The 25,770-nt window shown below is 38.9% G+C and overlaps 10 protein-coding genes across 16 annotated transcripts in view; 3 read left to right on the forward strand and 7 right to left on the reverse strand.

The window, feature by feature from the left end:
* Positions 1-39: 39 nt before the first annotated feature.
* Positions 40-1,931, reverse strand: LOC148175344 (uncharacterized). Its single transcript, XM_088037059.1, has 2 exons — positions 1,695-1,931; positions 40-1,650 (listed from the first exon to the last, which is right to left on the reverse strand). The coding sequence occupies exons 1-2, from the start codon at positions 1,878-1,880 to the stop codon at positions 190-192; spliced, it is 1,647 nt and encodes a 548-aa protein (XP_087893185.1). The 5' UTR covers positions 1,881-1,931; the 3' UTR covers positions 40-189.
* Positions 1,932-2,057: 126 nt separating this feature from the next.
* Positions 2,058-3,880, reverse strand: LOC148175345 (uncharacterized). The gene is made up of 4 exons (XM_088037060.1): positions 3,673-3,880; positions 3,147-3,627; positions 2,655-3,098; positions 2,058-2,583 (listed from the first exon to the last, which is right to left on the reverse strand). The coding sequence occupies exons 1-4, from the start codon at positions 3,802-3,804 to the stop codon at positions 2,132-2,134; spliced, it is 1,509 nt and encodes a 502-aa protein (XP_087893186.1). The 5' UTR covers positions 3,805-3,880; the 3' UTR covers positions 2,058-2,131.
* A 114-nt stretch (positions 3,881-3,994) lies between these two features.
* Positions 3,995-6,726, reverse strand: LOC148175346 (uncharacterized). 3 transcript variants are annotated; one of them, XM_088037063.1, is made up of 6 exons: positions 6,572-6,726; positions 6,020-6,505; positions 5,780-5,971; positions 5,697-5,732; positions 4,453-4,692; positions 4,287-4,376 (listed from the first exon to the last, which is right to left on the reverse strand). In XM_088037063.1, exons 2-5 carry the CDS (start codon positions 6,456-6,458, stop codon positions 4,454-4,456), a joined length of 906 nt encoding a protein of 301 aa, XP_087893189.1. In that variant the 5' UTR covers positions 6,459-6,505; positions 6,572-6,726; the 3' UTR covers positions 4,287-4,376; position 4,453. The 3 variants fall into 3 exon arrangements, with proteins under 3 accessions (XP_087893191.1, XP_087893189.1, XP_087893188.1); XM_088037065.1 differs by lacking the exon at positions 4,453-4,692 and having other exon boundaries at positions 3,995-4,376; XM_088037062.1 differs by lacking the exons at positions 4,287-4,376; positions 4,453-4,692 and adding an exon at positions 4,873-5,366.
* A 153-nt stretch (positions 6,727-6,879) lies between these two features.
* On the forward strand, positions 6,880-9,129 carry LOC148175347 (uncharacterized). The gene is made up of 3 exons (XM_088037058.1): positions 6,880-7,156; positions 7,205-8,287; positions 8,337-9,129. Exons 1-3 carry the CDS (start codon positions 7,060-7,062, stop codon positions 8,873-8,875), a joined length of 1,719 nt encoding a protein of 572 aa, XP_087893184.1. The 5' UTR covers positions 6,880-7,059; the 3' UTR covers positions 8,876-9,129.
* On the reverse strand, positions 9,121-12,414 carry LOC148175348 (palmitoyltransferase Hip14). Of its 3 annotated transcripts, none has more exons than XM_088037067.1 (3): positions 12,331-12,414; positions 9,482-9,785; positions 9,121-9,436 (listed from the first exon to the last, which is right to left on the reverse strand). In XM_088037067.1, exons 2-3 carry the CDS (start codon positions 9,774-9,776, stop codon positions 9,204-9,206), a joined length of 528 nt encoding a protein of 175 aa, XP_087893193.1. In that variant the 5' UTR covers positions 9,777-9,785; positions 12,331-12,414; the 3' UTR covers positions 9,121-9,203. The 3 variants fall into 3 exon arrangements, with proteins under 3 accessions (XP_087893193.1, XP_087893194.1, XP_087893192.1); XM_088037068.1 differs by lacking the exon at positions 12,331-12,414 and adding an exon at positions 12,004-12,089; XM_088037066.1 differs by lacking the exon at positions 12,331-12,414 and adding an exon at positions 11,118-11,209.
* LOC148175349 (uncharacterized) lies at positions 11,209-11,490 on the reverse strand. The gene has a single exon (XM_088037070.1). It carries the CDS (start codon positions 11,488-11,490, stop codon positions 11,209-11,211), a length of 282 nt encoding a protein of 93 aa, XP_087893196.1.
* LOC148175350 (uncharacterized) lies at positions 11,508-12,009 on the reverse strand. Its single transcript, XM_088037069.1, has one exon. The coding sequence runs from the start codon at positions 11,838-11,840 to the stop codon at positions 11,508-11,510; it is 333 nt and encodes a 110-aa protein (XP_087893195.1). The 5' UTR covers positions 11,841-12,009.
* A 90-nt stretch (positions 12,415-12,504) lies between the features above and the next one.
* On the forward strand, positions 12,505-13,935 carry Atg3 (Autophagy-related protein 3). Its single transcript, XM_088037061.1, has 5 exons — positions 12,505-12,609; positions 12,657-12,989; positions 13,041-13,313; positions 13,425-13,552; positions 13,599-13,935. Exons 1-5 carry the CDS (start codon positions 12,538-12,540, stop codon positions 13,747-13,749), a joined length of 957 nt encoding a protein of 318 aa, XP_087893187.1. The 5' UTR covers positions 12,505-12,537; the 3' UTR covers positions 13,750-13,935.
* Positions 13,870-16,985, reverse strand: LOC148175352 (uncharacterized). The gene is made up of 7 exons (XM_088037057.1): positions 16,784-16,985; positions 16,443-16,704; positions 15,950-16,396; positions 15,679-15,908; positions 14,593-15,631; positions 14,229-14,548; positions 13,870-14,127 (listed from the first exon to the last, which is right to left on the reverse strand). The coding sequence occupies exons 1-7, from the start codon at positions 16,922-16,924 to the stop codon at positions 13,951-13,953; spliced, it is 2,616 nt and encodes an 871-aa protein (XP_087893183.1). The 5' UTR covers positions 16,925-16,985; the 3' UTR covers positions 13,870-13,950.
* Positions 16,986-18,330: 1,345 nt separating this feature from the next.
* The window catches only part of Pde9 (phosphodiesterase 9), an 86,132-nt gene continuing 78,692 nt past the window's right edge, over positions 18,331-25,770 (forward strand). For 2 of the 3 annotated variants that reach the window (XM_088036633.1, XM_088036634.1), the window contains exon 1: positions 18,331-18,933. The gene's annotated coding sequence lies outside the window, so the exon portion shown is untranslated. The remainder of the gene's footprint in view (positions 18,934-25,770) is intronic. The other variant, XM_088036632.1, reaches the window with a different exon arrangement.

The following is a 25,770-nucleotide window of genomic DNA, read 5'->3' on the forward strand; positions in this document are numbered from 1 at the left end:
CCAAAAAAACGAAATGCAAAAACAGACCTTTCTTAAAAAACCGATTTATTTGTAACAGATAATTGGAACTTTTTATTTCTTACATTGCCCACTAATGGCACATCTCTACTCTCTTAGGCATTTAAAAACATACAAAATCTCTACATTCACAGCGACTGTTAAAATTTATAATTAGAGCCTCGATTATTCTTAATATTCTAAAAAAATTTGATTAACCCCAGGATCAGGTTGCACCTCCTCAACTTGCACGTAGTGTATACTCTTCTTCCCGGTCAAATGTTTATTCAAAAGCGCACTAGTGCTAAAACTCTTGAAGCAAATGGAACACGAGTATGGTCTTTCATGCGTTTTCATATGTTTACTTAATCTGCAAGGGTGGTAAAACCTCATCTCGCAAACTTTACACGCGTATGGTTTATCTTCATCTGTGACGTTCCCCAAGTGGTTTCTCTCATGGTTTTTCAAATCGTTGGAGTTTGAGTAAGCTTTAGGGCAAGATTTACAACGGTAAGGTTTGTACCCTGTGTGCACCCACATGTGTCTGTTTAGCCTTGTCGAGCTAACGAAGCCCTTCCCGCACTCGTTACATAAATAGGGACGTTCGTTGGTGTGGTAGGTCCGGATATGAAGCTGCAGATTATCAGACTGGCTGAAGGTTTTCCCACAGTAGTTGCAGCAGTAGGGCAAACTCTCGGAATGTAGGACCTTGTGGCGTTCCAAGTTTGAAGAAATCTTAAAGCCTTTTCCACACGTGTCGCACTTGTAGGGTTTGTGAGACTGGTGGGTCTTCATGTGGCCGACGACTCCGGCCCATCGCACGAAGCCCTTGTTACAAATCTGGCATTTGAAGGGTCTTTCCCCAGTATGAGTTCTCATATGCACGCGGAAAGTACTAGGATTCGGGTAACGCTTTCCGCAAATTTTGCAGCCATAGTCTTTAACCACCATGTGCCCCTTTAAGTGTCCAATCAAGCGCTTGCGTTCTTTGAACTCCTTCCGGCAGATGTTGCATTTCAACGAGTTTTCCTTGCAGTTATTCAGTTTGTGTTCTTTTAAAGCTGTCAGTGATGTGAACTCTTCATTGCATGTCGTGCATTGCAGATTTAGCTCAATGGGAGTCTCGAGGACGTTCGTTAAGACTTTATCAGGGAGAATCATAGGTTTTATGGGTACTAGCGGTGGTGGCTCCTCTGGTAAGTCTCTTAGGACAGCCCCTGTGGAGTTGTCGCTCTTCTTCGCCGGTTCCAGAGGAACTAAAGGCGGAAGGCCATCAACCAAAGCCTCAAAACTACTCTCACCCTTATCACAGTCCTCGCTCACCTCCGAATTGTTATCTTTATCATCTTTGAGGATATCATCAATGATTTTATTCGCCTTCATTTTACTCCTCCTCGTCAAACGCGACTTCTCGTGTCTCTTACTAAGCGGAATATCCTCATCACTAACAACCTCAAGATCCGTATTTGACTCAATTTGAGCCTCACTGACCGCAATATCCAAAATATCCTTCTGCTTCATCTTGTTCTGTTGAATGTAAGTCTTCAAGATCCTCTCACTCCTCTCCATTTTCTTCTTAAACGTGTAGAACTTTGCGATCAAGTGAAAACAAGTCACACAGACGTTCGAAGGCAAATCGTCTTGTTCCAACACCTACAAATTGAATTAAAGGGGGCTACATATTATTGTAAGTTTACCTGGACATCGGCGCAAGTTTCCATCATTTTTGGCAGTTTCGTCGAGAAAATTTCGCGTAAATGGCCACGTTCGCTCAGGCAAGATCTGCACACTTTGTTTAGATTTAGTTTCATTCGGATTTTCATTCTGGATTGGGAGGTTGTTGGGTGCCTTGACAGATGGGGGAACACCTGTTTGCACAACATAATCCAAACTGGGGCGGGGTCACGTGATTGTGACACGCGTGTGCGGCTCTCCAGTGGCGTGCAAGAAATCGAATGTTCATGTTACTCCATGGTTCTTGCAATTCTGTGGTATTTCTGGAATTGTTAAGGATATTTTGGGATTCCGGGGATTCTGGAAACATGAATTGGATCTTTATATCCTTTTATGCTATATTTAAAATATATTCTGTGTCACTTATACCTATTAAAATAATATTGCATTTGACCAACCATCACAGATTATGTAACAGCGGTATCGGCGCCGGCAGAATAACAGTAAACTGCGTCTTGACACTCCCATCGCTGCTCTTAACTTCTATATCTTGAACATTATCGCTCATAAACTCCTCAGCAACAATCTCCGTTCCCAACTCCACGATTTCGTTTTTGTACAAAACACAGTTTTCAGTGGTGTAATCCTTCTCCAAAATGATCTCCTCAGTGATGATTTCTTTCTTCTCGGCTTTCTTCCGCCTCTTGTTGGATTGATGAGTTTTCCTGTGGGTTCTCAGAGTGCTGCTTTGATTGAACGCCCTGCCACAGATATCGCAGACGTATGGACGTTCCCCTGTGTGAATTCTTTCGTGTTTGACCAACATCGTCTTCGTGGTGAAGGCTTTGTTGCAACGGGAACAAACGAAGGGTTTTTCGCCCGTGTGGGACCTTATATGGACCGTCAGTTGACCTGTAATGGTGTTTTATGTATCAAGTAGCTAAAAAACCTAGTTACTAGGCCAAGAAAGTAAAATTGTATACCAGTGGTGGACATCCGCTTCCCGCAAATCGTGCAGAGCACCGGTTTGTCGCCGGTGTGGGTCCTCTGGTGACTCTTCAAATCCGTGGACTGCCGGAACGCCATGCCGCAGATGTGGCACACGTACGGTCTCTCATTCGTGTGTTTTCTCATGTGGACTTTTAAGACACTTTGGGACATGAAATTTCCGTTGCAAATTTTACAAACGAAGGGTTTGTAGCCAGTGTGGAGTCTTTGGTGGTAGTGGAGGGCTCCGCTCTGACGGAAACCCTTTCCACAAACTGAACACAAATGTGGTTTTTCTCCAGTGTGGTTCTTCATGTGCTCTGCTAGGAAACTGGGATAGTCAAATTCTTTGAAGCAGATCTGGCAACTGTGTTTCTTTTTCACGTAGTTTTTGTCGTGGATTTTCATGTGTCTTTTGAGGCTTTCGGCGGTAAGGCACCCTGCAAAAAGATAATTAAGTTGGGGGTCGTTTTTAGGACAGTTTTTACCTTTGCTACAAAACTCGCATGGATAAGGCTTCTCGTCGGTGTGCTTGTACTCGTGTTGTCTCAACAAATATTCATACATAAACTGCTTGCCGCAAATCTTGCAACTGAACTTCTTGTCCTCATCTTTAATGTGAGATCTCAAGTGTACATTCAGGTGCAATTTCTTTGGAAACGTTTGTGAACACTCATTACACTTAAAAGCATTGTCATTATGAGTCTTTTTATGCTTACTAAACTTGGTTTTATTGTTAAAACTCGCATCACAGATCTCACAAACATACTTGACCACAATATTCTTCACCTCAATTTCCTCAACTTCATCTTTAGAGTCACAACTTGTCTCAAAAGTCTCGCTCTCATCACAACTACTTCTCAAAATAATATCTGAGGAGATACACGTCTGAATCACTTCAAAAGCAGTGCACAACTTATCAAAGCAATCGGTACAAAGAGCGTCAGACAGGCCATCTTGATCGGGAATCTAAAAAACACCATTAGGGGGGCACTTTGTTTACGTCAACATAACCTCCAAATTTGTGACTTGACGCAGGAACTCAACCACGCTTGTCTCGGTGTTCTCAATCTTGGCCTGGAAGAGATTCACACTTTCAGAGGCTTCTTTAATGCAGATTCGGCAGAGATTTGTGAAGTTTTCCATTGTTAGAGTGGCATTTTCGGCGCACCACGTAATCCAAAGTCGGGTAAACAATGCAAAGGCAGTGGCGTGGCAGAAGTTTGTGCTTGACGTTTCGGAATTTGAAGGCACTGAAACAATAAGTGGGGAACAAGAAAAGACATGACGTACCAAATGGTTTTTATTATACAAAAAAAAACAAGAAAAAGGTGGCTACTAATACTATATAAAAATATAGATTTAAGATTTAACAATTGGTTTTAACAAACTAGACTGGGACACGTAAGAGAAAAACAAGTATAAATTCTATAAATAAATGAAAATAATTAGAGTAAACGATCCTCCCACTTTTGTCCAACTTGAAATTACTTAAAGCCCAACAATGTCACTGTGTCAGTTCATATTGTGCCTGGCCTTCATGTGTAATTTCAGGTGGTACTTCCTTGAGAGTACAGCATGACAAACCGGACACCTTGTATTCCCTGCATGCACCGGTTTATGCTGTTGTAAACTATAAGGATGTGAGAATACCTTGTCGCAGATGTTACACTTGACGGTATCAATAGGCCACAAGTTCTTCGTAGAAGTGACTTGATCTGCAACAAGACAGTCGATTTAGTACAAATCCGCCGTTTTTCAAAGAGGACCACGCTTCATCTCGTGAGTCCTCACCTTAAAGATTGTGGCGCGCCTTCATGTGCATCTTTAAATTATACTTTCGAGAAAGCACAGCGTTACAAATTGGACATTGCGTGCCTCCAGAATGCACTGCTTTGTGATGGTGTAGACTGTATGGATGCGAGAATATTTTGTTACATAAGTTGCATTTCAGGCAGTCTTCTGAAAAATTACTGTGCTTTACTTTTTGGTCCGGGTCCATTAGCGTAGTCGGGCCGTAGTAATCCGTCTCAACTGGAAAATAACGCAACAATGAAGCGAGCTACTCGCATCTGCAAGACTTGTAAATTGAACATTGGAAGTTTGGAAAATCGTACTTGTTGCATTTTACAAGTCTTACGTGACGATGAAGATATTCGAACTTTTAAAACGCATGCAAATGGATGTTACAAATCGAATTATTTACTCTTTCAAAAAAAAAACACCAAATTTAATAAAAACAATTTTATTTACAATGCAGTTACAACGACCGTATTGGAGAGTTTCGATTTTATTGCTGCTGGCTTTCCTTTCCACTAATTTAGAAACAAAACAGAAACACGATAAAACTGGTGTTCTAACTCATCGTAGAACGCGTACATTTGCAAATTCTCCATGTCGCTAATCTTTTGTCACATAACGTTTTTTCAAGATTCTTCTTGTCCTGGGAATCCCTCGAGTTTAATTCAACATCTCGGAACTAATTGAATCAAATAGGTTATTTATTGTAAAGCATCTTTGCAGTCGTGTTCCACATCGTTTTAAGGACTCTAAAATTCGTTCATTTTCGTCGTTTTGAGTAAGGGTTTCTTTCCATCGAGAACAGAATTTTCCGGATGCCGACCGAACGTATTGTCTGCCTCTTAACGATTTTCTACGGTATGATTTCTTCGTTTTCTTCGTCATTCCAAAGAAAGGTGTGACTTCGACTTGAAACCAAAACTATTAGATTGCTGCACACACAAACTGAGATAAGACTATTTCCGGACACTTTTTTACACTTACTTTAAATCAAATTGGTGATAATGGTATCCCTTAGACGTGTAAAAGCACAAAAAGCAACGATTACACGCAGAGAAGACACCGTTTAATAAGAATTAAAAAAAAATAATAAAAATGGTGGATGCGCCGAGTTCAATTACCGAACCAATCGATTTCCGTTTCCACCAAAAGCGTCAATCTCTATTTGAACGTCTATTTTGTTTGTACGTGAAAAAGACCGTGGAAACAAAATTAATCGCAATTCTTAAAAAACTTACTTTTAAAGTCTTCCTCCGCGTTCTGTTGCGTCCCACCTGCAACAACAAGTTTATAAACGCGGTTTAGACCCATTGTTGCTTACCCCTGTCACAATAATTGTTACTTTCCGGTTTCTGTTCTGTTTGAAGTGAATCGTCTAAAGGATCAAAACTAACAACTTCAGGGGGCTCAGTTTTAATTTCTGATATGATCTCTTCCTCCTGTCTTTGTAATTTCTCCCGCGGTGGCTCATTCTCCTCCGTCCTGGCTCTTTTTATACCTCGATTTGTATCACCTAAATCAGAATGATAAAAACTCAAAAATATAAAAAAAAATCACTTACAAGAGGAAGATTCAATGAAAGTCTCATTAAGTCCTGGTTCACAATTCGCAATGTTTAGTTCTTCTTCTAGTGCGGAAGTAGTGTCGATGTCTGTGAGCCCACTGATTTTCAAATATTGCGCCAATTTGAGGAAGGCGTCTAAATTTGACTTGTCCACACTTACTTCCCCATTGTAAATAAAATGGAGAATATCTCTGAGCACTGTGGGGTCAACTCCATACATTATGATCACAGGGTGTTTACAGGGTACGTCTCTTAGAGCCTCGCGGAAAAACGTACTGCAGGCCGAGAGAAGAAGTTTATGAGCTTGGATCTTTTCACCTTCACAACATAGCGTCACGTCGGTTAGTTCTTTGGTGGTGAGGAGATCGTCGAAGGCTTTCCGAACGAAATTCATGTGATTCTTCCAGTTTACGAAGTAGTCTTTATTGGAACCCATTTTGAACCACGTAAACAAACGGTTAAGAGTTCAGGCCAAAGGCGCACCTGAGTTCAAAAGGTCAGCGGTTACGTCAAGGCAAAAAAGGCGATTTTGTAGGAAATTGTACGTACCAGCACAGGGAAGTCAGTTAAAACCACTTTAATAAATTACAAATCACCGACTTAACGCACTCACTTATGATGCTTATAACCGTTCAATTCAAGTACGAGATGAAGTTAGCTTTGGCGACCGGATGTGTTTATGGTTGCATAACTTGAAGTCACCTTGAAGTCGTTCGGCAGAAATGCAAAACGTGATTTAGTGATTTAAATAATATTTTTTTACCGTCGGAGTCTTGGTGTGGTCAATTAGTTCTTTATCCTGTTTTTTTGTGTTATTAAAATGTAAATAAAACTTTTTTAGCCGCAAATTCGCGCGTTACGTACAGACCGGCAACCTTTTCGCAAAAATCCCCAGCTGGTGTCAATTACAAACGTCAACAATATGTCAAAAATAAACAACAAAGAAATGGAGTTTAAATTGCAAAATGTTTACAATGCGAAATAATTTCCCAACGTAGTCACACAAACCCGTCTCCAAGAACTACCATGTCTGTTAGATGATACAGAAAAAGGTCATGGAATGTCTCAATGAATTGTTAATGCATGCCATCCTTCAAAATGACTTAAAGTGTCTCAAGTGTTACCTCAAACGGGGTAAGTCAGTCTCTCCCCCTCAAACTCCGCTCTGATTTCCTCCTTCAGGTGTCAACATCAATAAAATATGTTCAACTGGCATGACTCTTCTTGGAGTGGCGGCTCAGACTGGGAACCTCTCAGTGGTGAAGACCCTAATTGACTATTCCAACTGCTCCAGTATTGACTTCACTATAAAAAGCGACGGAAGCCCAAAGCCAATTCTACACTTAGATCTCAGTGGTGAGAGAAAATACAAAAACATTGGCTATTTTGTGGTGAGAAAAGACGTGGATGAACCCGATTTTGGGGAAGGCCCCACTCCTGAGGGCATGGAGGGTCTGGAATGGGACATGGAGGTGAACTCTGAACCTCCCCCGGAGCCCGAGAAAGAACCTGAAATGAACATCTACCAATGGTATGCCAGCATCCTCAACAGAAGCTCTCTGGTGCTAAAATCCCCAGATAACGACATCGCGAGACTCGACAGCCACGGGAAAAACGTCCTCCACTACGCCGTGAGATCAGGCAACATGGAACTCGTGCGGTACCTCGTCGAAACTTTCAATGAAATCAGCGTTAATCAAAGCGACGCCGCTTCTGTAAGCCCCCTGCACATCGCAGCCTCAAAATGCCACTTACCTCTCGTACGTTACTTAGTCGACAAGGGGGCGAACGTCAACTGCACCTGTCGCGAACGCAGGACACCGCTGCACGTCGCCGCACAACACGGTTACGTAGAAATCATGCAAGTTCTCATTGAAAATGAGGCAGATATTAATGTTTTTGACATGAAAGAACGGTCGCCTCTCTCGCTAGCTGTTTTAGGGTCCAGAGAGACCGCGGTGCAGCTCCTGATTAAGAACGGGGCTAGACTAAACCAGGAAGACGCTGCAGGGTTCACGCCGCTAAGAAGGGCGGTTTGGAACGACTGCACTTCCATCGCGATGATGCTGTTGAACGCGGGGGCTCGAGTTGTACAGAGCCATTATTTGTTGCATGCAGCCGCCAGGAGCAACAATGCTGAGATGGTACGGGCGCTGCATGAAGCCGGGGCTCTTCTTAACATCAGGGATGATCAAGGGAATACCCCGTTGATGGTGGCGTGCTCTAGGAAAAATCTAACAGTCGTGAAGTACTTACTGAAGCATGGTAACTTATTTAACATTGTAAAGACGTGAGTTATGTAATTTTTCCCCAGGTGCTAACGTAAACGCCGTGAACAACATAAACGGCATGACGGCTCTCCACATCTGCGTCCAGGACATCCGGGAAAAACGCAGTTTGGAACAACTTATCGACTTATTAGTGTCTTACGATGCCGATATGAACGCAACGAGCTACCAAGGAAGTGTTCTCTTCTACTCGATCATTTTAGAAAATCTTCACGGAGCCAACGCTTTGGTACGGCACGGCGTGGACGTAAATCTACGGGACGAACGAGCTTATTTTGATAACTTGAGTTTAGCAAAACGTCACGGAAATCTCGATTTAGTTAGACTTATAGTTTTCTCAGGATTTCATTTATCGAATCTCGCTTTTGATTTGAATTCTCTTAAGAATCAACCTGAAGATCCAGTGCACGATTTTTTAGTTAGTGTCAAAAGCACGCCTCTGCAGCTAAGGGAAGTTTGCAGGATTAAAATCAGGAAATGTCTGGGGAGACATTTAATGACTAAAATTAGTAAACTTCCTCTACCGGTTTGGTTGCAGAGATATTTAGCTTTAGAAATTGTTTGAGGAAATGATCTCTGTCTTTTAGCCAGTATTAAGTGGGATTTAGATGTTTATAAAAGGACCATTGATGTAGAGATGTGAATAGAAAGACGCCTAAGGTTTAATGATTTAGGTAGTTTCAACTGCCCACACCTTGTAGCATTCCCTCCTTGTGTTATAAATTATAGAGCATCTAGTCAATTTTGAACACAGATCTTATAGCTATTGGAAATTTTTTGTGATATTTTTATGTTTTCAATAAAAGTAACTTTTATACATTTGCGTGTGTCAGTGCAGCCTTTATTAACATGAAATATACTCTCCTTAGCCTAACATTAAATTTCAAAAGACCTCATAAGGTTACATTAAATAGATTAAGAAGCTCAGTACTTTGAACATAATCCGCTGGTTTTTTCTCATGATTATCCACTTCATCCTTCAACTTTGATTCAGTCTTGATTAAGTATTCACAGACATCAATATGCTTGTTTATCGCCGCTCTGTGCAGAACAGTCCTCCCATCCGCGTCCTTCAAAAGACAGTTCGCTCGTCTCTCCACCAACAACTTCACCACTTCTAATTTGCCTACAAAACGAATTACATCATGAAGACACGTTTCCAAGTTACTACCTACAGCAGCAGCGCGATGTAAAGCTGTTGCTTTTCCTTGGGCTGTAACAGCATCCACGAAAGCCCCCCTGTCCAACAGTAGTTTACAAAGACTTAAATGACCGTTTCTGGCCGCGTAATGAAGAGGAGTATAACCAGCAGCATCACGTTGGTCGACATGAAAGCCTTTATCTAGAAGATGCAACGCTCGTTCCATGTCTCCGTATTGAGCCGCAAACCACAGCCCTCGTTCGAATTCTAATTCGTCCAAGGACTGGGAAAGCGAGTTTGGTCCTTTATGTCCACACTCACACATTGCACAGTCCTGGAAAAAAACAGAAAGACTATTTTTAGGGAGCAAATGCAAACAGTTGTTTTACTGCTCGTTAAAATGTGGGATTACAAGGGAAATTGTATCAAGTTTTACGGTTTTTTAGATTGAAGCGCAGTTTTACGGCGCTTGGTTCTGTTAATTTTTTGAACCAATACGAGCGATATCTGATACGGTAGTAATTAGAAATTGTGTTTACCAACTGAATTAGTATCGTACCAGCTGCTTCTGTCTCCTTATTTCATTCAATATCACGTCTCGGTGGTCATTTTCAAGTCTTTATTACAGCTTTTATGTGCTCATATTTATTTTGAGAAGTACTAATATAGCAAAGAGGTGAAAGGTGTTCGTTTCTATTTGCTTTGGTGTGGAAATACAAGTTTTGAGTTTCACAAGAAGTTGCTTTCGCTTAATGGAATATGAATTTATGATTAGATTTGTCGCTTATAGTGCCAAAAAAACAAACTCGGAAACACTAGTTTTTTAAATATCCCGCCGAGTTAAAACGCGAAGTTTAAATTTGAGGTGGATGCCATTAATCAGCTAGCAATTTTGACAGTGAAATTCTCGTCGCTTCTCCACATTCTGATTCTTATCAATTTCTATTGTTTTCATTGCCACTAACACCGAATAATGTGAGGCTCACGTCTTATAACACAATAAACCTTAATCTGTCTTGATTAGATAACACGTTAATTTATGGTAGAAGTGTTTTATTGCATCGAATGAAGCAAACTTAATTACAAAAGTTTTTGTTCCCAATTCAGGTCAAAGAGCAATAAAAAGTAACTATTTCGTTTTTTGACTCATCTTTTCTACACTCGTTTCTATAGTTCATAGCAAGTTTATGATTCCTTTTGGAACAAACAAAAGTCGAAAACAACCAATAATGTAAGAATGATTCACCCTGTATATATTATTCTTTCTTTAATCCCGCTTACATTAACAAAAGCCGATCAAAAATTGCGGAATTTGATGTCCACCTGAAATTCAATTGGTTTAAAATGTGGGTGGAGTTAAACAGGGTTGAGATAACGATTTGATTATACACACGGGAACTAGAAAAACTGAAACCGAAATGAATCACGCATGTTGAAACGGAAAGGTTTGCATCCAAACAAATTTTGTCTGTTGAAAAGTAATAAAACCATAAATTAAATGCGTGTAATCATTTTTATGTAAGCACACAGTAATTGGATTCCAAAATTAGCCCACTAATAATGTTTACACAGTGGTATTGTTTCTGCAGCTATGATTGATACAAGGGGTAATGAAAAAGTACTTTTAAAGCTAAGCGCACACGCGACATTATTGGATTCCACTCACCTTAGGTCATAAATAAAAATGTTAAGAACGTTTGCATAGCACTAATGTTAAGTTTTCTAGGTATAAAGTCAACACACGCAATTCTTGAAATTTAAACGTCACGCTGCATTGTCCAAACGATTTCTGTTTCTCCAGTGGTTCCCACAACGCGATATCCAAGTTGCCCCAATGCATTGACTACTTGAATGGGTGACGCCTTTAGGAGGATTCCATTGATGACATCTTTCTTGTAGTTGTCAAAGCGTTTGACCAAAGCGACGGTTTCGTCTTGGTTGAGCCCAAAAACTGAGCTATCTGCGGCGTGTAAAGAGGCCTTAACGGCGATATAGGCGTACGTTCCGGACGACATGAGTAAATTCGCTGGTATCTCCATATCACTACTTGTTATCTCTAGTCTTCTTTCAATTCCGTGGCGGGGGACACGTCACTAACTGGGGGCTCTGGCTCGGCGAAATCTTTTCTCATAGTCCACATGTACTCGTTGTAGTCTTGCTTCACTGAGGTTGAAGAGGAAGCAACAACTTTGTACCCAAGCACTTCAAGAGCTGTTAAAATCACACAGGGATGTTGCATGTAAACTATCGTACAATCGTCGCAATAACCCCCAGAAGCAAACCGGTTTAATTGCTCTATATCTGCTGCTTTCAGGCCCGAAACTAAAACTCTCCAGGGGTAACGTTGTCCATAGGCCGCCAAATTGCCGCGTACTAGGATGTATGGCATTTGGCACGCCTCCTCTTACTGATAACGAATAATCACTGATAAAACGCACTTTGTATTGATAACATTTTTGATATGTTGAATTATCACATTGTTGCTCACCGGAAGCTTCCGGAGTTTACCAACGAAGATCAAGAAGGTAAATGAAACGTGTGCATCAACATACCTTGGTTGAAACAGTAACGCAGCGCACGGAGTGGGCAGAGACGTACACAAAGGTGGGATAGAGGAGATTTAATTAACTTCACGTCGGCAACGACGCGGGTTTTATTGATTTATGGTAATTTATACACCTCTGTGAGAGTGGGTCAACTTTATGTTACCTCTTGCTGGTTGTTAACCCTACGAAGAAACGCACCTTTCAAAAAATCTTTGAAAAACGAACAAAAACAAACAATTGAAATGTTGCACGCCACTGGTTGTGCTATAACCGTCCGCTATTTCATATTGAAAAAATTCAAAAGGCAATTTGAGAAGTCAACAAACAGCTTACCAAAATTAAATTACTGTAATTTTTCCCGGCGCCATCCACTGACGTGAAGACATTTTTAGCACGAGCACATGGCGCATCAGCTGGTTTCTGTCAAACATCTCTCACACGTCAAATTTTGACACCGATCGATAACCTCAAAGAATGGAATTTAAAGTTGCTCTTTAACTTGAAATATCCGGACTTCTGCATAATTAACCTAACAAAACCATGCAGAACGTCATCAACAGCGTGAAAGGCACAGCTCTAGGAGTCGCCGAATATTTAACTCCAGTTTTGAAGGTAATTTAAACCGAGCGAGTGTGGAATTTTCCTTGTTTTCGTTCCAGGAGTCCAAGTTCAGAGAGACTGGAGTTCTAACACCGGAAGAGTTTGTCGCCGCAGGAGACCACTTGGTACATCATTGCCCCACGTGGCAGTGGGCAGGGGGCGATGAAAGCAAAGCGAAACCGTATCTTCCAAAAGACAAGCAGTTTTTAGTTACCCGCAACGTGCCGTGCACGCGGAGGTGCGAACAAATGGAATACTCTGAAGAATTGGAGAGAATTATCGAGTCTGATGATGCTGATAATGGTTGGGTGGACACTCATCACTATGATCAGGACCAAACTACTGCAGCTGTTGAGGAAAAAGTGTCGGAAATGACCCTGAGTAACTCCAAAGTATTTGAATGTCTTGATTGTGACGGTCGGAGAGTAATTTAATTTGTTTAGGGGGAGAGCATGGAAGAGGCAGCCTTAAACGATGAGAAGAACGACGACGACGACGACGATGAAGATGATGAAGAGGCGGCTGATATGGAGGCTTTTGAAGAAAGTGGCATGCTGGATGATGCACAAGCTACCACTGTAATTCAGCCGTCGGCGTCGACGTCCAAGGGGGCTGACGAAGACGGGGAAATCATACACACGCGCACATACGATCTGCACATTACGTACGATAAATACTACCAAACGCCACGGTTGTGGCTGACGGGGTACAACGAGGTAATTTTAAATAACGAGGTTGGCACAACTGACTATTTATTTGATCTTAAAAAAGCGGCGGTGTTGCCAACTGTGTGCAATGAACTCTCTAGCTAATATCAATTTTTACAGCACCACAAGCCCCTTTCAGTTGAAGAATTGTATCAAGATGTGAGCAAAGACTACGCGATGAAAACTGTTACGATGGAAACCCATCCCCATCTGAGTGTCCCCAAAATGGCCTCGGTCCACCCCTGCAGGTAAGTCTTTCCAAGCAAAAAACTGAAATAAAACACAAAATTTCAGACACGCCGAAGTAATGAAAAGCATAATCCAAACTGTGACTGAGGGCGGCGGGGAATTAGGAGTCCACATGTATCTTATAATTTTTCTGAAATTCATGCAGTCAGTTATACCAACCATCGAGTACGACTACACCCAAAATTTCACAATTTAACGTTGCAGCGTTTCACTTTGCCATTTTGTTGTTGCTTTATATCTATTTTATTACTCAATTGAGCGGTTTTTTATTATATTTTTTTATTAAAACGCTTGTGTAATAAATATCTACAATGTGATTGGCAACTTTAAAAACATGTATATGTACCAGTCATAAAAATAAATTATACAAGTTCTAAATACAGCCACGTTAAACTTCCTAAGACATGTTTAAATACTGCGGATTAATGGAATCTTCAATGTTGTACGTCGTTACTAGACACATATTTTGGTTGTCTTCAGCCACGAACTGGATGTTACCGACTTTGGGGTCGTCGCTGGGCAGGAACTGAATGTCGGTCGACAGCAGCTGACCTTCAATTGCGACGTCGATTTTCTGGAAAGTTACAGTTTACAAATTTCATATAAACACACTGTTCAATCAAAGACATGACTTCTTTAGAAATAGAAATGTCAATACCGGCTGATGCTAATTACCTCGTCGCTGATGGGTTTATTTTTCTCCGGAACGGTGGTCAAACTGATCGGCACCAACGTCCCATCAGGAAGCAACCCTTGGATGTTTTCTTGCCCATCCTCAGTACTCGTGACCACCTTGACTTGTTGCCCATCTTGAGTAATAAAACTGATGGGATTCCCCTCAGGGTCTACCAACTGTTGCAATTGTATAGTTTGCTGTTCCACGTCCTCTACTTGTACAATCGCGTTAGTTTCTGCAATGGTCTCTTGAGGCTCAATGTAAGTAACAATAGCATCGCCCCCCTCCTTCTCGTACGTCACAAACAGCATTTGTTTATCTACAAAAAAATGGTTAAAGGATGCAATTTTGGCTCGTACCAACCTTTCAAAGTTCGGTGTATTCGCTTATGTTTTGCTAAATTCGAGCTATCAGCAAACGCCTTGGTACACAAATCACACTTGTACGGTTTTTCCCCCGTGTGCACCCTCTCGTGCTTCTTCAAAGTCCACGCTTCGGGGAACCTCTTCGGGCACAAGCTACACTTGAACGGTCGGTCATCTAAATGTCGCCTCATGTGACACCTCAAAGTGACTTTATGTAAGAAACTCTTCTGGCAGAACTCGCAGCGATGAGGGCGCTCATCCAAGTGTCTTTTCTTGTGGAGACGGAACTGTGAAGACGTGGTGAAAGCGCGTCCACAGTAGTCGCACTGGTAGGGTTTTTCCCCTGTGTGGATCCTCCTGTGCTCCACTAGATTACCTTTTTGCGAAAACGACTTCTTGCAGAATTCGCATTGGTAGGGTCGATCCCCAGCGTGCCACCTCTGATGGAGCTTCAAAGCGGTTTTATGAGCAAACGCTTTATCACACTGGGAACACCAATGACTTCTTTGCCCTGCGTGGACTGTCCTAGTATGGTGGATCAAATTCGCGCGAGTCTTAAAAGCGGAGTTACATTGAGTGCATCGATGGGGGCGCTCATTGGAATGGACCGTTTGGTGGCGTTGAAGAAGTTGCCGGTGCTTGAACGGTTTGTTACATTTATTACACACAAATCTGCAGTTAGTGTGTTCTGAGTCTTTATGGTACTGGAGGCTGCTAGGATGCCGGAAAGTTTTAGGACACGATGGACATTTATACTGGGCGTTGGAGTCTTCATCGGTTCCGTTTTTCGGATAATGACGAAGGAGGTGGAGTTTTAGAGAGTTAGCGTATGAGAAGCGTTTGTTGCAGATTTCGCAAGCGAAGGGACGCTCGCCGGAGTGCACGGCTTTCATGTGGACTTCATAGTTTTGTTTACAGGTGAAGGACTTATTGCATGTCTTACACATGAATTGTTTATGATTTATAACGTCCACGGTGTCCTTTTCTTTTGGTGATTTTTGTTGGGGCGGAGTCGCGGGGGATAATTCGAGGGTACCCTGAAGGAATAAATTAATAAATTCAAGACAATCTAGACGGAACTTACGTATATGTCCACTTTTTCCAAGATTGTAAACTCAGTGTGTCCACTTTCTTTCTGGTGCTGTTCTAACATCTGCTTTTTATCAGTCTCAAAATTACATTCAGAACTAATGCATTTGTAGTTCAGTTCATGCATTTTTTTATGGAGTTCATATCTTCCATGGTGGAGAAACTCCTTTCCGCAAGCGCCACACTGAAACTTCCTCTTCTTCCTTGACTGATTACCTGCATTAACTGTCTTCTAATTAACACCACAGAACCAAAATACAAATTACCTGTTTTACTCTTGAATTTAGATTTATTCAAATTCTTGTTAATAACAACAGGCTGACCCAAATCCTCTCCATTTTCGTTCTCCAACCTCCCAATCACCTCCTCCACAGATTTACCAGAGTCTTGACTCTCCAGAGGCTCATCTTCATCAGATATTGACTCCTCATCAATCACTCCTTCTTGTTTGAACACTTTGTCTAGTTCTTTCCCCTGTATCGCCTCTGAGTATCTTGTAGGAACTTTAATTCTTCTCTTTCTTTTACCATCTTCTGTGGTTTCCTCCTCTGGTTTGTCTTCAGGTATTTCTTCAATACCATTAGAAGGAGGATCTTCTTTGTTGGTTTGTGGCGGTTTTGGGGGCCTCCCGCGTTTTCTCCTAGGTTTAGTAAGTCCTTCAGATTTAAGCGACAACTCATGTTCTGGAGGAAAAAGGGGCCCTGGTGAAAAAACTAAAAGCAACCAATTAAACAAAGTGGACACTCAACACCTCCATACTTTGTATCAAAAACTTTTCGCCAGTCTCATCTGACTGTATCGTGTAAGTATCCACACTTGACGTGGGGTTAACACTCTTAAGAGCCTCCTCCAGCTGTATCCTCTGCTTTTCTTGCCGACACAACTTTTCTTGCTGCGCCTTGTACAGCCTCCTCAATTTCGCCTGCCCATCGATAATCAAATCCATAAAAGATATTGTAGCCTCCAGTTGGATATTACAGCCAGGACATATTTTCGTCGGAAATTTGTTGTCATCTTCGATCTGAAACACAAATTTGAATCTCCCGCTCAAAACAAAAAGTAGGAATCAAAGCACGTCCCTCGTCATAATAGAAACTTACCTTTAGAGGCAGATACTTGTTGACAAGTTCACTTAAATTTTGCTCATTTTCTGTTGGTGAGAAGAGTTCAGTACCGTTTGAGTTTTCTTGGCCACAGAGTCTACACAAGGCCATTTCATGGATCAAGCCTGTCAACTCCATTTTGTTTCGGGAGTTGACATTGTCAGTGCTTCTGTCAGATGCGAACCAATCAAGAAATTGTACAAACTAGTCTCTAGTATTCGTAGGACCAATGAGGGGGCGCTGCGGGGTCACGTGTTTGCTTTGTTCAAACGACGGGCGGGAAAATGGAATGAGCGGCGCCACTTTTCGGTTTTTGTTGAATTTTTTGTACATTTTCTGATATTGAATTTAAGTTTACGCAATTGAAGGCATGAAAAACAATAATGATATAAATTTTCAAACGACCGAAATGCCAACATGAAAAAAAAACTTAGCAAATTCTTCTAAATAACACTATGAATAAAAAATTTTTTTATTAGTATAAATTTAACGAATGACGAGTAAAAAAAAGAATTGATTGAATAGCAAAAATGTAAAACATGAGAACCTAGTGCAGCATAAATAAGAAAAATGAGTTTCGTTGTGGGCTTAGGAATTTGTTTTTCTTTTCCTAAGACAGGCTTGAAGTGACAGGACTGCCAACATGTAAAAAATGCAAGACCACCTATAACCAACAATACCAATCTAATGGAGCATAAATACTCAAAATTAGTTTAAACTGCGAATAAACATAATAATTCTAAATCAAGCTCATTTTGGTAGCTGTACATTGCACACAGCCTGAAGCTGAACATACGAGCAACTGTAATTGATTTAGTGAGGGTCCGTAAGAATATGTTGTAGCGGTTTTAGCAGAGAAATAACAATTCTATGTGAAAACACGAGAACTGAATATCAGATGAAATTGCGTTTGCGGTCGTTAAGGAGAGGAATAAAAAGTCCGTGTGATGTGTTCAGAGGGAATTTAGGGTAAGTGCGCCTAAGGTTGCGTAACGTGGTGAAAAGTTATTAGTCGCAAGCCATTATAATTCCACTGGTTTTGTTTATTCAAAAAAAAAAACGCAAAGGCGATGTTAAATGGTCTGTCTAAAAGCTCCTCGCGGATGATTGATTAAGTGTGAAACAAAACCGGGGAGATATAAATAAACAAGAAATGTAAAACATTTATTGTAAGATGCAGTACATAAATCAGTGTTAATATTCCCTCATTTTTTCTCTTCTCATTATAGAATGACCGAAACCAAAATATTATTTCTCTCCCAAAATATAAATCAATTCCCGAAACCGTCAAATAAACTGTATCTCCAGAAGATAGCGCAAACAAACACCACTTGTGAAAGCAAAATCTCGGAATAATTTGAAATTTATTTAAATCCGGCATTTCAACATCATCTGATCACCCCGTTCAAGGTCCCGTGACCAAATTTGATAAGTCACTTGAAAATAGCGAAGAGGGCGATGGCGAATCCGCCGTCGTTTGTTTTGATTTTTGCTGTGACGTCTTCGACGGGAAAGGGCGGAAAAGCACGAACATCGACGCTTCGACGTCGGCGCCAATATTCCAGTTTTGTTGCCGCGAGTTTCTAGAGAGGATGTTTCGATGAATTTTGAAAGAAGCGCGACGGGACCGGCTCTTCTTTTCCAAAAATTTGCAATTGCCGGATTTCGGTTGCGTGGCGCGAGTGCGGTGGACGAGCGAAAAAGCGCGACTTTATTTAATTGCGCTTAATTTCAGTGGACTTAAGTATTCATACACGTGGATTTGTAAATATCGGTGAGTTAGTTTGTGGTGTTTTCTTGTGGCTGCGATGGAAGAAGCGACTGTTAATCTGGCATTTCCGGCTTTGTTGATATGACATGATGACCAATGGCCTTATAAAGCTTGTTAAAATGAATTAAACTATTGTTTAAGCTGATTTACATCATCAAAGCTTTTGATTTTTTACTTACAATTAAATCACACGGTGCTAAACGGTTGACAAACAGAGAATTAGCGTGGCCGTGACAAGACAGCTTCATTGAAGAAAAGTCTCAACAAAGGTGTAGCCACTATTGATTTACACTGACTTTTAATTAACCAAAATTTTACCTCTCGGCTTGAAAAAACCAGTTTCCACGCCGTCTCCACAAAAACCAGCGATTTTCAGGTAACATTTCGCTTAAATTTTCTCCGGTCTGAAAATGTGTCGTCTAGAGAGTGTCTATTGATCTAAAACTCGTTTCGTTAGTTTGCTAATTATTTCGTTTATTTTGCTTCGCACTGTTTGTGAGTTTAATCAATTCGCATCTGTTAACTACCCAGGTAATAAATGGTCAGTCAGGTTCATTGCATTATGTGCATCTGCTTTGTGCTTCTTGGGTGATTAAATGCTATTTAATGGTCACCAAATGTTCGAAATTACGTGGAATTATTAACGAATTAATTAGGCGCTGGGATTTCGCACAAATCCCGGTTTCGTCGCATGTTTAATGAAGATTAACACTAGCATTGTTAATTTTGTTGAATTTTCTCATAAATTAGTTTTCTAAAATTACTGCAACACTGAGTTACTTTCAAACAAACTTTGTTAAAATAACTAGTGGCCCTACACAAAAAGAACAAGCTACCGACCGGAAATATAATTTTCCCGGCAAACTGAGGTTTGGACTTTCCGAGCGAACTTCATTATCGTTGTCTTGGTCCAGAGCGCGGAAAAAAGATTCGATTTGGCATAATTTTAGACTTTCATTACAACTTGAAACTCATGTTCCAACTTGTGTTTTCTTTTATGTTCTTCAACGACAATAAATTAAAAAGAAACTTGAAAATTCTTTTTACCTTTAACAGTTTTACCGTGGCAAAGTTTCTTCATATTTTCTATATCACGGCGTTAATTATCCTAATTTAATTAGCGCCACTTGGAATCCAGGCTGGCACATGTCGGAAATGTGAGAAAATTCGCAACAATTTCACCTAACTTTTCTATTGATTTTTGAAACTCCACCGTGACACTTCTCCCTTAATTAAACGAGTTTATATAATTATAATTAATTTCCCGTGTCTATTTTTCTACGAGAAAATATTTACATCCATCTTCTTTGGGAACGCGTATTTTGGGGTAGAATTTAATTTTTTCCGGAATCCATTACTCATTGATGTATGCATTGGAAAATGGAAAAAAGTGTGAATGATTAATGAATTGGGGATTGCCCCATTTTTCAGAGTTTAGATGGAAATGCCAAATCAAAAGTGTTTGACATCCCACGAATTAGTAAAGTGATAATGGAGTTATTATCCGAAAGTTCAAGGTTCACGACGAAGATAAATAATTGCTGATGCTCATTGCTGTCTTTTTGTTGCACTCTCCAAGTTTAATCGCCTTTATGTTGGTAATTTCAGCGGCTTTTTGTGTTTGATTACAAGCTCTTGGGAAAGTCAACAATTTCCTTTTTGATTCGTCTGAAACATCGTGGATTTTAAAAACTGATTTTTATACCACAAACACTCTAATTACCCCCTTAAATTACTTATGTTAAAGCAAAGAGCAGAGGCCTTCGGGAACGGGTTAGATGAGTTGTAAATTACATCCCTTGTTAGAGCAATCCAGGATGCAACTAATTAAATTTTTCTGGGACGACACACAAAGTTGGTTCCTTAGAACGATGAAAGAGTCTTGGTTTAATTAAGTATTAATTAAAGCACTCGAGTTGAGCATTTCTGAAATGTCCACGAAAGGATCGTAAACGCCGAAGTTGCCGCTCAAAGGTTGAGGAAAAGACATCCAGGAAATGTCTTAACTTTTTACGACGTAGTTGAAGAAACTCCATCTAAAAATTTTTCAAATTTCGATCGAATAAATAATAGCTGCAGTGAGTCAAAGCAGTTTGGAAACTACCACAAAACGAACATTATTTTTATAAGTTCCAAAAATAAGAAATGTGCGTCAATAAACAAATTGAATTAAGTGCAAAGCTGGCAACATATCAACTGATTGATGAGAATTCTTCAAGTATCAACACCGACGTTAATTTAATGCAGCGCAAATTTTGAGTTTCTTTCGGTGTCGCCCCAACGTTTTTTTTTTAATAATATTAAAAGTCTCACATCAATTTATTACCACAAAATGGGTTGATATTCCCGGCAACATTGTAAGACGCGAGCTTTAATATTTATCAACACAGACAACTTATTACGGAAAAGTAATTCTTTTGATGGTAAACTCATCCGTAAGATTAATGGTCTTTTGTTATATCCAAACAGGCTTGTATTATGTCCATTGATTAGACTCGTTTGATATATTAACACGAAGATATCGCTTCCGGTTTGCCATTTTTTTGGGTCAGCGATTATGGTATCGCAATGTTGTTATCGATAATTGTAGAATTGTTGTGGCATTTTGGGTTAATTCAGCGATTTGTAATCCCCAGCCGTAATTTTATTGCGGACCAAAATCGAATCGATGAATGTTTCGCTAATCTACCTGTTAAAGTGTATCATTGTGTTTAATAGGGAGGGACACGCAATTAACGGGACTCTCAAATGGGAATGACAATTATTAATGAACGAAAAATTGACTAATTGTGTCGTTTGAATTCACGGGTTCGGGCCTAATGGATGCAGAAATATCTCTACTGAATTTTATTGACTTGCATTACCAAAGCGGGAAAGTGCGTGAAGTTTATATTGATCATTTCTGGCGGGGAGGGGTAAGACTGACATTATTTCCGTATTTGCTTTAAAATTGATGAATGCACACTCAGGGTCGTTACTAACAAAACGATGGGGACAAGGAAAAAGTCACAAGTTTGGTTTGAAGATAAATACTAGACAAACGTGTTATCAAAACTGTCACTTCCTAAACAAAATTCTTGATTTAGATAAATTGGTCCAAATATGAGTTTTTTGTTTGAGTGTCTGTTAAAAACTAGAAGGTTAAAAACCAGGAGCAAGAAATGAGAACAAATCTTCCAATTCTATAATTTTACAAAGTCCCAAAGATTTTTGTTTAGTATTTTGTATGATTTTCTAGGATTCTGTCTAGGTTTTTTTCCGGTCTTCTCGATTTCTCTCGATAAATTGAAAAATTTCAAGGTATTTTGGTCCTCCTCATTAATCCTGCCTATAAATACTATAAATTTTTCCCTCCAGAACTTTCGTTATTTGAATTCCCTCGCGTGGGCGTACAAGAAAAACAGAAAACTCCTGAACAAGGCATTCTTAAAAATTCCATTGCGGATTTAAAATCAGGTTTTACATTTTTTTAACTTGTCTTTAAATAAAAGGTTCTTGGAAGTTTCGTCCTAACATAAATCGATTCACTAGAAGATTTAATACCTTAAAAATATAAGTTTTACGATTTTTCGTCAAAGTGGAGTTATTGGATTTTAAGGCTCTCTTCTCTGATTGGTTTGTTTATTCTGATTATTGTCTGTTTGCATTTAAACTTTCGTTTATTTAAATTTTTTCTCGTCTTTCTTTCGATTATTTGAATAACACTATATTTAAAACTCGCGATATTTTGAACTTTTTGCCAGGTCCCTTGAGTTTCAAATTATTGAGAGTCTACTGTATGTGGGAAATGCAGCATTCTTTGCTTTCACAGAATTCGTTGTAATTTTGGAATATTCAGAGATGTTCTACCATTCTCGAAGATCATGCAATATTATTGGGGATTCTCTGCGAATCTAAATGATTTTAATATTTGCTTTATTCAGTTTCTTAGCACCAGTTACTGTTACTTTTGAGGTATTTTATGTTTTTTTTTTTGATTAGTCTTTAGAATTCATTAGATTTTGAAAGATTTTATACAGGGTGATAAAAAAAGGCGTTCATGCTACCATGTTGTAGCTTATTTTTGCTTTGCCTAAAATTAAAAATTAAAACGAAATGTGTGCTTTTTTAACTAAGATAGGCGCTTTCTATTATAAACAATCGAATTCTATTTGGATAAACTTTATATAACAATTTTATTAGACATCACATGTTTTACAGTTAACAATATTCTATATCAAAAAAGGACAAAAGTCCTTAAAACCAAGTTTCTTAAACTTGTAAATGTACAATTTCTTCGATTTGTAGAAAATTTTTCAATGTTGCAACATTGTAAAGCTCTTAAGTTTGTATTACCTAGTTGCTTAGTTACAGAACTGCCGAATGTAAAATTTTATTAGAAAGGGTTGAACAGCATTGCCAAGTTTTACTTTGAAAAAAATATATATTGTAAAGAAGAGTAGGCCTAGATTAATTTTGCTTTGATTTCTGAGATGGTTTAACTCAAAAGGACCTGGACTTCCACTCACGGGCGTCTTTTTTTAATCACCCTGTATAATTTATATTTCCCTAAACTCGATAATTTTCTAGAATACTTTTTGAGGACAAGTTCTTAGTTTTTAAAAAAATTAGAGGCTGGAAATCTTTGAAAGGACTTGTTTAGATTTTTCTGAGAAACATAATAGGTAACTAATAAAACACAACTACCCACCAATCTGTTAGCACAAAATAGGGAGATAAATTGAAATTAATTTTTTTCCAAAATCTTTGAAAGTTCACAAAACGTGGATTTACAAAAAAATTACTTCATATTCTTTGTCATCTAACTTCTAGACATAATAACGTGTTTAACACCGCGTTAGAAAGCATTTTATCATTTATAACGACGGACGTATTATGTAAAAAAAATCAAGGTACCAATTTAGGATTTCTATAGAAATCAAAAAGTGTTTAAAACCGTTCGTTTTTTGAGATTTCCATCAGTTTCTCTAAAAATATTCTGGCGACTTCTACAGGTAGGGTAGCTTATTTATTAACCTTTTTTAATAATATATTATAGAGATTTTGTAAGTTAAATAAAACTGAAAAAAAAACAGTGAACGTGGTCTACAAAAAACGTATTTTACAAATACCTCTTAGTCCTGACCTGATGGAGCAAAATGTGCCTTGGATTCAGAATCGGGAGACAATTCCACTTTTAAAATGACTTTCCATTGCTCCAGTACAAAATTTTTAGATTCTTAGTAATTTCTACAATTTTTAGGTAAATTTTCAATGATTTTCTAGGGTTATCATGGTTCTGAGGACTATTCTATGACTTTATGGCATTTCTTGATGATTATCTACAGTTTTTTATTACCATTCTCCAAGACTCTCTAAGATGTTTAGTTTTTTTCAGTAAATTTCAGTAGTAAATTTCTAGGAATTTTTCGGTTTTCTACCATCCTCCAAGATTCTCCAGGATTTCCTAAGATACTCGCGATTTTTTGGGGTTCTCTTGGATTTTTCCGAATTTTTTAGGTTTGCTCATTGTTTTTAAAGTTTTATTTATCTTTGGATTCTCAAATATTCTCTATAATTCTTATTCCATAAAAGACCAAATGCTGAATAACTGGGATATTTTGAAAATGTTTTTAATATTCACAATATACAATGTAAAGGTCAATCGAAACAAAGCAAAAACCGAATGTATGTACACTGAATGAATGACAAATTAATTATGACCAATGTGAAATAATAATACCCTTATGAATCGAATAGACGAAAGAGGAGTGCCGCAGGTGAATTTCACTATGACGGTATACAATTATCAAATCAATTTGTTTCATTTCGGTAATTAGCAGGCTTTAGGCCAATTGAGATTGGTATTGATCGCTGAGTCACCACTTTTGGAACCAGGAAAACCATAAATAATGAAATAAGTTATCAGTCTAAATTGATTTTTGGAATCATAACAATGTGAAATAATTATCTGGAGCACGATTGATTGGGTCTCGCTAATGTTCGCTTTAATAAAAATAATTTGTGGGATGTGTCAAACGTGACCGCCAAAGCGATATATTATTTTCTTTCATAAATAAATAATATTTACATACATTTTCATGATAAGATATTGAGCTGTGGGTACGTTGTACCTGAATAGGAAATTTTATACGGCAGTGGCGCTGGGAAATTGATTTTTCTATTGGTTTTAGTTAAGAGAATGACTTGATTGTATCATGTTACTTTGGACGGCTTTGCATGTTGATAACCTCTGAACTGAAACAAATAAGTATCTGATTAACGGTCAGAAGTGTCAGTAGGAAAGCGACAACGCGCGTTTTATTTGGAAGACGAAAGGTGACAATTCCTTACTTTGCATGTTATCGTTATTGTAATTTATTGCCACCTTTTGTTAATGGAGTGATGAAAAGTTTTATGAGGCGTGAAAAGAACACGTGAGTTGAAATAACTGTTACTATTTAGCTGGAAAATTACGGGGGGTCAAGGTGGGTCGCACGAGCTCATTAAATTAAGATGGGAAAACAGCAAAGCCACAGGCATAACAATATCGGATGAACGAAATAAGAAAAAAATTACGAGAGGTGTATTGACAAATCCTATTTTCCCTGCTCGGGATTTAGGGATATAAAATTTTTTCAACAAGTTTTTCTCGAATGCACTTTTCCATAAACACAACTCTTGTTTTGTTGTATTGATTTTTTACTTGTATCATTATTAGAGTGGGATTTTGGTACGTTTAATTGTACATTTTCATGTAATTTTTGGTTGATGGTGATTTTCAACGCGGAATTTATCATTTATCATTGTAAAATAAATGTTGCTCTAATTTTAGGTGAATAAACATAAAGTGCTTTTTCTGCATATTACCCACATTTTTCATACATGTTTACACCGTTTTACAAAATTGAAAATATTTTATTCGCCCTAAAAAATTATTTCTGATTTCTGTTTTGTATAATTCAAAGCTATTAAACGTCGTTTTCATTTTGAAAACATTGATTGAAAATCACCCTAAAATGACGTTTTCAAAACAGTTTTTGGCCAATGCCTCGTTTAATTATTAAGCAAACTTAACTAATTTGAGTCTCAGTTTACGCAAAATGTCACGCTGAATCCAAAGACATGAGAATTTTTGAATTTTCGTCAACAAATAACTGAGTTATGGCCGTTTGAATTTTTGGGTTGTCGCCAGAGGGCCAAATTTTTGAAGGTTCGAAACAATTCGTGTTCG

The sequence above is a fragment of the Gnatocerus cornutus genome, chromosome 5 (genome assembly GCF_029298725.1).
Source record: "Gnatocerus cornutus isolate USDA-ARS CGAHR chromosome 5, icGnaCorn1.1, whole genome shotgun sequence".
Taxonomy (NCBI): Eukaryota; Metazoa; Arthropoda; class Insecta; order Coleoptera; family Tenebrionidae; genus Gnatocerus; species Gnatocerus cornutus.

Coding starts and splice junctions, on each gene's coding strand:
- LOC148175344 (XM_088037059.1), bottom strand. CDS start 1,880: ATGTTGTGCAAACAGGTGTTCCCCCATCTGTCAAGGCACCCAACAACC. Junction 1,651..1,694: donor AAACTTGCGCCGATGTCCAG/GTAAACTTACAA, acceptor TTCAATTTGTAG/GTGTTGGAACAAGACGATTT.
- LOC148175345 (XM_088037060.1), bottom strand. CDS start 3,804: ATGGAAAACTTCACAAATCTCTGCCGAATCTGCATTAAAGAAGCCTCT. Junction 3,099..3,146: donor ATGCGAGTTTTGTAGCAAAG/GTAAAAACTGTC, acceptor ATCTTTTTGCAG/GGTGCCTTACCGCCGAAAGC. Junction 2,584..2,654: donor GAAGCGGATGTCCACCACTG/GTATACAATTTT, acceptor ACACCATTACAG/GTCAACTGACGGTCCATATA.
- LOC148175346 (XM_088037062.1), bottom strand. CDS start 6,458: ATGGGTTCCAATAAAGACTACTTCGTAAACTGGAAGAATCACATGAAT. Junction 5,972..6,019: donor TTTCATTGAATCTTCCTCTT/GTAAGTGATTTT, acceptor ATTCTGATTTAG/GTGATACAAATCGAGGTATA. Junction 5,367..5,696: donor CGCGGAGGAAGACTTTAAAA/GTAAGTTTTTTA, acceptor TTTGGTTTCAAG/TCGAAGTCACACCTTTCTTT.
- LOC148175347 (XM_088037058.1), top strand. CDS start 7,060: ATGATACAGAAAAAGGTCATGGAATGTCTCAATGAATTGTTAATGCAT. Junction 7,157..7,204: donor CAAGTGTTACCTCAAACGGG/GTAAGTCAGTCT, acceptor TTCCTCCTTCAG/GTGTCAACATCAATAAAATA. Junction 8,288..8,336: donor GAAGTACTTACTGAAGCATG/GTAACTTATTTA, acceptor ATTTTTCCCCAG/GTGCTAACGTAAACGCCGTG.
- LOC148175348 (XM_088037067.1), bottom strand. CDS start 9,776: ATGTGTGAGTGTGGACATAAAGGACCAAACTCGCTTTCCCAGTCCTTG. Junction 9,437..9,481: donor ACATCGCGCTGCTGCTGTAG/GTAGTAACTTGG, acceptor TTCGTTTTGTAG/GCAAATTAGAAGTGGTGAAG.
- LOC148175349 (XM_088037070.1), bottom strand. CDS start 11,490: ATGGAGATACCAGCGAATTTACTCATGTCGTCCGGAACGTACGCCTAT.
- LOC148175350 (XM_088037069.1), bottom strand. CDS start 11,840: ATGCCATACATCCTAGTACGCGGCAATTTGGCGGCCTATGGACAACGT.
- Atg3 (XM_088037061.1), top strand. CDS start 12,538: ATGCAGAACGTCATCAACAGCGTGAAAGGCACAGCTCTAGGAGTCGCC. Junction 12,610..12,656: donor ATTTAACTCCAGTTTTGAAG/GTAATTTAAACC, acceptor TTTTCGTTCCAG/GAGTCCAAGTTCAGAGAGAC. Junction 12,990..13,040: donor TGACCCTGAGTAACTCCAAA/GTATTTGAATGT, acceptor TAATTTGTTTAG/GGGGAGAGCATGGAAGAGGC.
- LOC148175352 (XM_088037057.1), bottom strand. CDS start 16,924: ATGGAGTTGACAGGCTTGATCCATGAAATGGCCTTGTGTAGACTCTGT. Junction 16,397..16,442: donor CGAAAAGTTTTTGATACAAA/GTATGGAGGTGT, acceptor GGTTGCTTTTAG/TTTTTTCACCAGGGCCCCTT. Junction 15,632..15,678: donor TGGAAAAAGTGGACATATAC/GTAAGTTCCGTC, acceptor TTATTCCTTCAG/GGTACCCTCGAATTATCCCC.